The 9,148-nt window shown below is 37.6% G+C and overlaps 1 protein-coding gene across 3 annotated transcripts in view; it reads left to right on the top strand.

Moving 5' to 3' along the window:
• Positions 1-8,017, top strand: part of LOC309496838 (chemokine-like protein TAFA-2) — a 34,755-nt gene extending 26,738 nt beyond the window's left edge. For all 3 annotated transcript variants that reach the window (XM_082166979.1, XM_082166978.1, XM_082166980.1), the window contains 2 exons: positions 2,458-2,507; positions 7,795-8,017. In XM_082166979.1, coding sequence (XP_082023105.1) covers positions 2,458-2,487 — 30 coding nt within the window. In that variant the 3' untranslated portion in view covers positions 2,488-2,507; positions 7,795-8,017. The remainder of the gene's footprint in view (positions 1-2,457; positions 2,508-7,794) is intronic.
• Positions 8,018-9,148: the final 1,131 nt, after the last annotated feature.

Genomic DNA, 9,148 nt, shown 5'->3' with positions numbered 1-9,148 from the left:
CGCCCAAAATATGAACGAGTTCATGAACTATCGTTCAATGAACGCGTTCAGGCACAACACTGCGTGGCGGGTAAATAAAAATAGCATACTGTTTCACATGGACGGCGGACACTTTTAGAGAAGGCACACCTTCAAAAAAATGTGGCGTTACATCGAAGGTCAAAAAACGTTTTTTTAAAGAACGATGGAGAAAAGCAGACAATGTGGAGTCCCGATATTGGTTAGTTTACGACGAGACAAGGTGGGCCTTAAATTAAAAACGTTATTCAATCACTGTTTAACCTAATAAAAATTACTGATAAAATAACAGATTAAAATATAAAATAAAATATAGATTTTAATAGCTTGATGCTCTTTAAATATTTTGTTGCATTGTAAAAAGTGTCGGTGCATAGGATGGATCTATCCGCGATCGCTCTCCATGGTTCTGATCAAAGAAGAGCGCTTTGGAATCTCCATTACGCATCATAACGTTGTCTCTTAGTGCGCTACGAAGACTCTTGAGGTATAACTTAACTAAAGGTACCTATACTAGCACTAAAGGTATAGCCTACCATTGCTAGGCGTCTTCAGGGCTATCATCCACTCGCGAGGCAGAGGCGCTGGCGCCCTCCAGCAACGACGCTGTTCGCCGAGAAAGATATGATACATCATGAGATGCGCAAATATGTCTGGAGACATGACATGTAAGACATGATTTTGACCACTTCATTGAGTTTTGTTTTGTAGAAAGACTCTTTTTAAAAGATTTTCGTTTTGTATAAATTGTATCTTAATTTTGATCAATGTTTTATCAACGAATTGCCTGTATTTAATAAATAATAAGAAAATATATAGCAGACAATGTAATAAGGCGCCGGCATGATCACTTGCATTGCATGTGAACTGGAGGGCGCCGAAACTCAGCTTGTGCCTCACAGATTTGAGAAATATAGGCTATATATTATAGAAAGCTTGAAATGTCTACTTTTAAACGAAAATATTCAAAACCAAAAGAAATAGGCTCTCTGATTGTGAAATCCATATGAAATGTGCATTTCTCTCTGGCGTTCATGGCGAATCCGCAAAACACTAGTTTATTAATAAATAATTAAATGTCTCCTTGCTATTTTAGACACATTCATTTTCATTACTTTTACCGGTTCTTTGTGGCAAGCTTTATGCGTGCGGTCGTGGGCTTGAGTGCGGCTATATTACGTAAACGCGCATTATCCTCTAGGCTATAGCCTATTTAAGCATAATTAAAATAATATACAGGGGCGATTTGTCCACGAATGGCTTAAATGAACAACAACTACTCGACTAGAATTTTTTTTAAGTCGGAGGCAGCCCTATTCCACATATTTTCCAGGATCAGGCCATTCTGGGTTGAGCGAGCGACCTTGCGGAATGAGCGAGCGGAGCGGAATATTCAGAAATGCGCTCTCCACTCACGAGCTCTGATCGGAACAAACCCGAACCACCGTCTGCTGAATTTGCGCAGAAACATCAAGCTAGACATAACCAGCTTTTTAAAATGTTTAAAACTAAACATTTAGACTATTTTAGCACAAATTATGATCTTATTGACGATTTTTTTAAATTTTAGAATATATTAAAAGGTTGTTTGTTTTTTTTGTTTTTTTAAGACAAGTTTTGGGTGGGCCTGTTGAAAAGTGAAGTGGGTGGGCCTACTAACGCACCCATAATGCCTTGCCTGGTGTGTGTATAAGAACGAAAGAGAAAATGTCAGTATTTAATTGAGACTTGAGATTAAATAAACTGCTTAAGTATTGTAGATCTTGTAGTATTAATTTTCACATGCAGTTACACATTGTAGGTTAAAAACAAGAAAGTGGCTGGTAAAAATATTGAGTGGCTGGTAGATTTTTAAATCCACCAGCCACAGTGGGCTGTGGACAAAAAAGTTAATTTCCATCCCTGGTGGTCACGCGTATAACTAGACACGGCAGGCGCGAATTTAGACGCATATTCGCGTTTGGTGTGAATGCAGCATTAGGGTCAGAAAAATCCTCTTATCTGTGAGTGCGAGTGAGTCTGTGTGAGGGTCAGCTGAAGGTCACATCCATCAGTCTTCATCTGTTCCCACCTCACGAGTAGATGAAGCTTTTAGCCCCATTAATGCCCCGTGTGTCACCGCAACACCCCTCGCCCGTCAGAGTCCGCTAAAGGAGCAGATCGCCGGCTTTAATTAGAAGCTTTTAATAGTAACCCAATGCAAATGTCCTTCTCCTGGTTATGACGACTGTATGAGCTCGTTCAACGTCTATCAATTATTTAAAGGGCCTCGCCAAACCTGTCTGGAGCCTAATTATTGATCCCAAATATCCGCGGTTATCTTCAGACGCCGGCAGATTAACCAGGCCAACCTCAGAGCTGGGATATCTTTCTGCTCTGTATGAAACACTAAACTAATGCCGTTTCCGGCTTTCATTTCCCATGTTTCGGCCGGCACAGATCTCCTCGGACCGGGACCAGCTCTGGTGAACACTGGAAACCGGAGACAGGTGAGCTGACCTGCAGAACACAAGCCCATCATCATCATCAGCATCATCAGCATCAATGTGCTTCATACACTGAAAATCTCACCGATCCAACACTTTTGACTGGTAGTGTACGTCATTCTCTTCACAAACACACTTTTGTCAGATGTTTTATGGTGTTTGGAAGCGAGACACTACAGGTGAATAGGGTAAATATTTTAACTAGCAGATATCACCATGAAACTTTCCCAGTTGATTTCCTACATTAAGATGAGAAAAAAATGTATTACAAGTTTTCTGTCATTTAATGTTTAAATATGCAAATTAGGCAATATCTAATTAAATATGCGCTAATTTGCGTATTGGATATTGGAAATAAGTATTGGATAAGCCAGGTTAAAACTTATTTTTTCATTGTGTTCACATATTAGATGGGGAAAAAATTACAGAGGAATTTATGGATATCTACTTTTGTTATCCTGTAAATCAGAATATACTGTCAATCAGAGATGGGGGACTCGAGTCACATGACTTGACTCGAGTCAGACTCGAGTCGCAAATTTAAGGACTTGAGACTTGCTTGACTAAATTAAGAAAATGACTCGACTTGACTTTGACTTGAGATCCAATGACTCGAGACTTGACTTGACTTGAACTGTATGACTCGAGAATGACTTGATATACATTTTTATATAAATCATCGCAACATCAATTGATGAACAAAATGAAGGCAACGGAACCATTGACGCCAGTCATCAGATTCTGCGCGATTGCGTGACGCTGCACAAGCCCAGGAAAAACATACATTGCGGTGAGCGCGGCAGCGCGCTAAATATAAAAACATCTCCCAGCATCGTTTCTTTTTGGATATAAACACTAGAAATTGACCATATTCATACAAGAAGATTTGCTGTACGCATAATAACAGGCAAGGGATATCGGACGACCATCACAACCTCGAACAGTCGAACTTCATTCATCAGGGGCCTGTACCATGAAGGTAGCTGAACAAACTCGGGGTTACAGGATTGGTTTTGAGTCGACAAAACCAAACCGATGCAATCAGGCTTTATTGGTACCATGATGCAGCTCATCAACTTTCTCTGTCAACTCAGGCTTTGATCCTTAAGCTATGATTACTCCATGCGCGCGTGCACATAAAAGAGTGACGTCGACACTGAACAACCAATCGCGTTCGATATGGATAGAGCGAGAGCTATATATTTTTCCGCGCAGGAGCAAGAGATTATTCTTCATATGAAGAATATAGAAGTGTTTTTCAAGCACGATAAAAATAAAAAAGTGTTCATGTGATGTCACCCTATCAATATATCTTACCGGCAATTTTATAAAAAGCCCTCTTTTATGGACATGGTCGATAAATGTCCGGGGAACACTATTAATGAAACTATTCATGTACTCCTGCAGAGCGAGGACCACCTTACGAATGGTTCGACAAACCGTGTTTTCCCCTATAGCTTCTGTGCGTCACCCACCGTGCAGGAATGTACCTCTATGGTATGTACTAATTGCAACAAAAAAAAACGGTATTGCGTTACAGTAAGTGCATGAATTCGACGTGTTAAATTCTTTATGTGCGGCTCAAGAAGTTCGCAAAGATAAGACATTCCTTCCGCGGAAAATCTGTATCTTTCATAAAAGTAACTATCAGGAAAGGCAAGGGGATTTTGTCTGGCTAAAAACTCTTTCTTTACGAAGTGCTCGTCAAACAATTTGCGCTGAGATGTCACAGGATTTGGAAGAAAAGGTGAAGTCATTGTAACAGACACTGGGAATAAGTTACGTCACCTATATGTTTCTTTGCTCTCAGCTGATTGGTCAAACTTCAGTCTGAGATCTTGAATCCAGAACATAACCTGCCCCGGAGCAGGTTAGCCGTGCAGCGTAAGATACCATGGCAACGAACACCGATTCAAGCCAAGCTACTTTCATAGTACCTAAAACCCAGGGTTGGCGGAAACTAAACTGAAACATAGCTGGCTAGCCACCTAAACCGGCTTCATGGTACAGGCCCCACGTCTAAAAGTAAGCTATGGCTTGTTTAACCTGTTTGTTATTAGCCTATAGTTAATTTGACTATCTTTAAATCTAGAGAGAATATTGGTAAAAACAGCATGCCTCTATACACAATTATGTTTTCAAATGTAGCTTAATGTTGTCAATATTCAAATGATAATTAATGATGGCATATGTTTTGTATAACATTTGCCACATTTCTTTCCAATCATGCTTTAAAGCCAAATATGTCGTTCTTTCCAATGACAAAAAACAACATAGAAAACTGTTAATGTTTTGTCGTGTTTTATGTTTCTCTTAAAGCAGGGTTAGATGTTATCAGGGGTTTGGGGGCAAAATGCCAGCAGAATTAATATGCACCCAAAATAAAAAATGTGGTGGAAAAATTGCCCTAGTATGAGTTATTTTTATAATTAGCCTATAACATATGGGATTAAAAAATATTTCCAGAATATTGGCGCGATTGCAAATGTGATAATGATTTTATAAAACAGTTCAGTAAAAAAAGAGTGAATATTGTGATGTGACATTTTAGACATAATATTCCAAATATCCTCTGTTTTTGCTCTATTTCTCCAATGACAATAGTTTCAAACAAGCCACAGAAAGAGTTATGCGTATTTGTGATTCAGTGACCTATAGTTGCTTTAGTTCCAGATCGAATCTGCCGTTTTGAACAAATCAGTTGAATGAATTCTATGACTCGTACATTAAGACGGTGATTTGGCGCCACCTATTGGCGGTTTTAACTTCATAATTAAAAATATATAACTTATATAAAGGGGTAGCCTGGGAAAACCCAGACTACTTCCGGCGAATTTTAATTCTCTCTCCAGGACAGTCTGGAGAAGAGCCCATTCAAACTCATTTCTGTGCCGCCGAAATCGCGGCACCAATCAGAAACGTTTGGGGAGGGATTTACATGATGACGACAGCGCAGCGACGCTGAAGGAGATTTCATTACAAAGATGGATGCCGCCGTGGAACATCAGTCGTTCGAATCATAGACAGTATATAAACGAATCAGTTATCGCGTCTGTTTTGAGCGATTTAAACTTACCGTTTTCGTTAAAGGGATAGAGGGCGCGCGCGCATCCTGCTGTGTGACATGTACGCAGACTGCGCGCGCTCTCAGATCACTTGGACATGACTGCGTATAAGAGCTAAAAACGATATAAATACTGTTCGTTTTCTCACACAAACCGCTCGTTTCGTGTCTTAGGCCATCAATGTGTACTTACGATGGGGAATTGTTTAATTTGGACGATGGGGAATTGTTTTAATTTGGACTCTGTGCATGCTCTTTGAGACTGTGACCATAGACCTGCATTATATGACTGACAGACAAGAACGGTTTGACCTAAAAATATCAAAATTGAAACTACTGCGGAAAAAAAGACACCTACATCTTGGATGCCCTTGAGGTAAGCTAAAACATACCAACATTTAATTTCAAAGTGAACTATCCCTTTAAAACCGGAGCAAAGAACAACACTCGAAGCATACGTCATCTCCTTCATCGATCTGATTGGTTTTATGACTATCCAATTGCGCCCAGAGGAATTTGAGCTACGTCGGTTGGTGACGCCCCTTTGGAAATGATTTGTCTACATAGCTTCCCCAGACCCTATACTCAGTTTCAACTGAGAAGGGTCTGGTTTTAACCAGGCTAATAAAGGGGATGCCAGTTTGAAGAATGCCATTTGGTGGCATAGGAACCATTATACTTGAATTGTGAATTGTTTAATACCTTTTAATGGTCTTCTGCAATGTTTGAGGCATATTTATTTTTTCACGCTTTAATGTTGGCCTAATTTCAGTTACATTTACATTTTAGGGTATGTAGTTTGAAATTTTATTTATTTTTCATTTTTTTGATTTTTATTGTAGTAACCACTCAGCTGTATGCGGAAATGCATATTTAAAAAAAAAAAAAGCAAATAAAACCATAGTCCACAACTTCTGTAGTTTTAACTTATTTTAGTATATAAATTCAGTGAAATCATCAAACGTTTGTATGACTTGCCAGTGACTTGTGACCCAAGCTACGACTTGACTTGACTTGCTTGACATAAAGCAGTGACTTGACTTGGACTTGACTTGCTTTTCACAAAATTGACTTGGACTTACTTGAGACTTGAAGGTTAAGACTTGAGACTTACTTGTGACTTGCACATGTGTGACTTACTCTGACTTACTGTCAATAGCCTAAAAAAAATGATTTTCGCCATGTTTTTTGGAATAAAATGTTATATAAATCAGGCTAGGAATAATATATTTACAAATCCCTCTGTAAATGTCTTCATAATATAACTAGGTACAAGACTGGAGAGTTTGGTGTATATCGGTGCGACTGAAGTGGAGATTTCAGACTTGGAGAATGAGAGAAAAGTCATTTTGAGAAAACGGGCTTTAAAGATTTATCATCAGCCAATGAGATTGCGCATTCAGCCCTTTTACTTTCACGATTAGTTGCTGATAAAAAGGAAATTACCATATTTGGATCCGACAGCATTGTACAGGAGAGAGAGAGCTTTCCAGCGGTGTGTGTGATGACAGGGAGCAGACAGAGATCGCGGAGCAGCGGGAGGATTAAGAACGACAACTTTTGTTGAATTTAGGAGAAATCTACAGACGCAAACAGACAAAGTGTAGGAAAATAAACACCTAAATGTGTATTTCAGACTTTTTTCACCACAAGTCTGAAAGAAGACGTTATTGAAGACAAATATCCCAAAATCTCAAAATTGACCAGTGAAAAAAAAAACGATGTTTTAGCCTGCCGTGTCTCGCCTTAACCTGAATAGTGATCGGACCTCTAATGCACTCCAGCGACTATAGTGGCTTGTTTCAGCCTAACGTTATGTATATAAAAACAATATATTTTAAGTTAATTCCAGAGTATGCATATATTCGTGGTGATTCATGAGAGTGGGCGGAGCTTACAAGCTCTTTTGGCATGTTTTGCTCGTTGTGATTCTGATTGGTGGAATTTTGGCACAGCATCATGGGAAATGTAGTTTTTCACCATGAATTCTGCTGTTAAACATGATGATTTTTAAGAATGATGTTAAATAATGTGTGCCGACGAGAAGCAGATGTTGATTAGCATCCGCGTCGCTCACAGTAGTGTTTCCCTATGGAGAACGAATGGAGTTTCTACTTCCTGTTGTGCTTTATTGGTTTAGTCAATGTGAACTGAAACTCAAGCAAACACAGACTGTGGTGTTTAGGGTTAAAACATGCTTTGTAATGATGTTTTTGCCTGTTTCAGACACCCGGAGACACCCGTTTCAGATCACAGGATTACAGGATCTCTAGAGACTCGATGAACTCTCAGATCATGAACACTGACGGACGGACGCATCCGGAACATTTTCTTCCTGTATTTCTAATATGAATGTTCATGTATCCTCATATCAAGTAAGACCACTGCAGGTTTTTTCTGTACGTAAATGATGCATTCGCTCATAATAAACCATGATTGTCTTAATCTAGTCAGTCTTTCTCATAGCGTCTGTGAGCGGATGAGCGGATCGTTCCCTGTCTCCGGTTCTGTTCTGTTTTCCAGGAAGTCCCTAAATGACCCTCATGCGACTCTCAATCATTTCACTGTAAAAGAAAAAAAAAAATTTGGGAAAATGTGATTGACAAAAAATAAGTTTTATTATTTAAGTTGCTAATATTTACCAAAAAAAAAGCCCTTTTGACGTCCATCATAAAAACACTGATGGACAAGATAAAGACAAGATTTTAAACACTAAAATAATGCAATAAACATTCATTAATGAAGTACAAGAAGAAACAGTTATTCAAATGAAAATCCATCAAACAGGGAATTCTGGGAATGTCAGTTTATGGCTTTTCGCTGTGAATTATAAGCTTTTTAGTTCTTAAAATGGTACATTTAACTCAAATGTTTACTGTACAATTACAGTTAAAAATGACTGTTAATCAGTGAACCGGTTTTATATATTTACAGTTAAAATGATAACAGCACGACTCCTCCATGCTGAGTGAGAGATGCACTCCTGTCTGCGTGACGGAGAGATGCTGCAGATTCACTTTCCTCATATCAGCAATAACTGAAACTGCACATATTAGGGCCAACCTTTATTTATTGTTTTGTTTGTTTCAGACCCTATTGCATTTTATAAATTGTATTTTATTGTAACCGTATTATTATTATTTTCTTTGTTACTATTTTATTTTTTTATTTTTTATTCAGTGTTTTGTAGTTTTAGACTATTATTTTTCTTATTATTGTATTGTATTTTATTTAGTTTTACACATGTTTGATTTAGTTTATCTTATATTATTTTATCTTTATTGATTATTTTATTTTACTTTTAAGTTTTTTTTATTCTATTTTGTTTTTAGTTTTAGACCATATTTTCTCTTTCACATTTTTATTTAATTCTATTTTTTTGTTTTATTTTGTTTTATTCCTTTATATATATATATATATATATATATATATATATATATATATATATATATATATATATATATATATATATATATAATATTTTGCTTTGTTTTGTGTTAGATCCTATCAGTTTTTTTTATTCAGGTTTTTTTTATTGTATTTTATTTAGTTTTACACCTGTTTGATTTGCCTTATTTAT

Source organism: Leuciscus leuciscus (genome assembly GCF_965113295.1).
Source record: "Leuciscus leuciscus genome assembly, chromosome: 4".
NCBI classification, from domain to species: domain Eukaryota; kingdom Metazoa; phylum Chordata; class Actinopteri; order Cypriniformes; family Leuciscidae; genus Leuciscus; species Leuciscus leuciscus.
The sequence above is the reverse complement of the archived record's forward strand: the minus strand, read 5'-3'. Positions and strand labels throughout refer to the sequence as shown.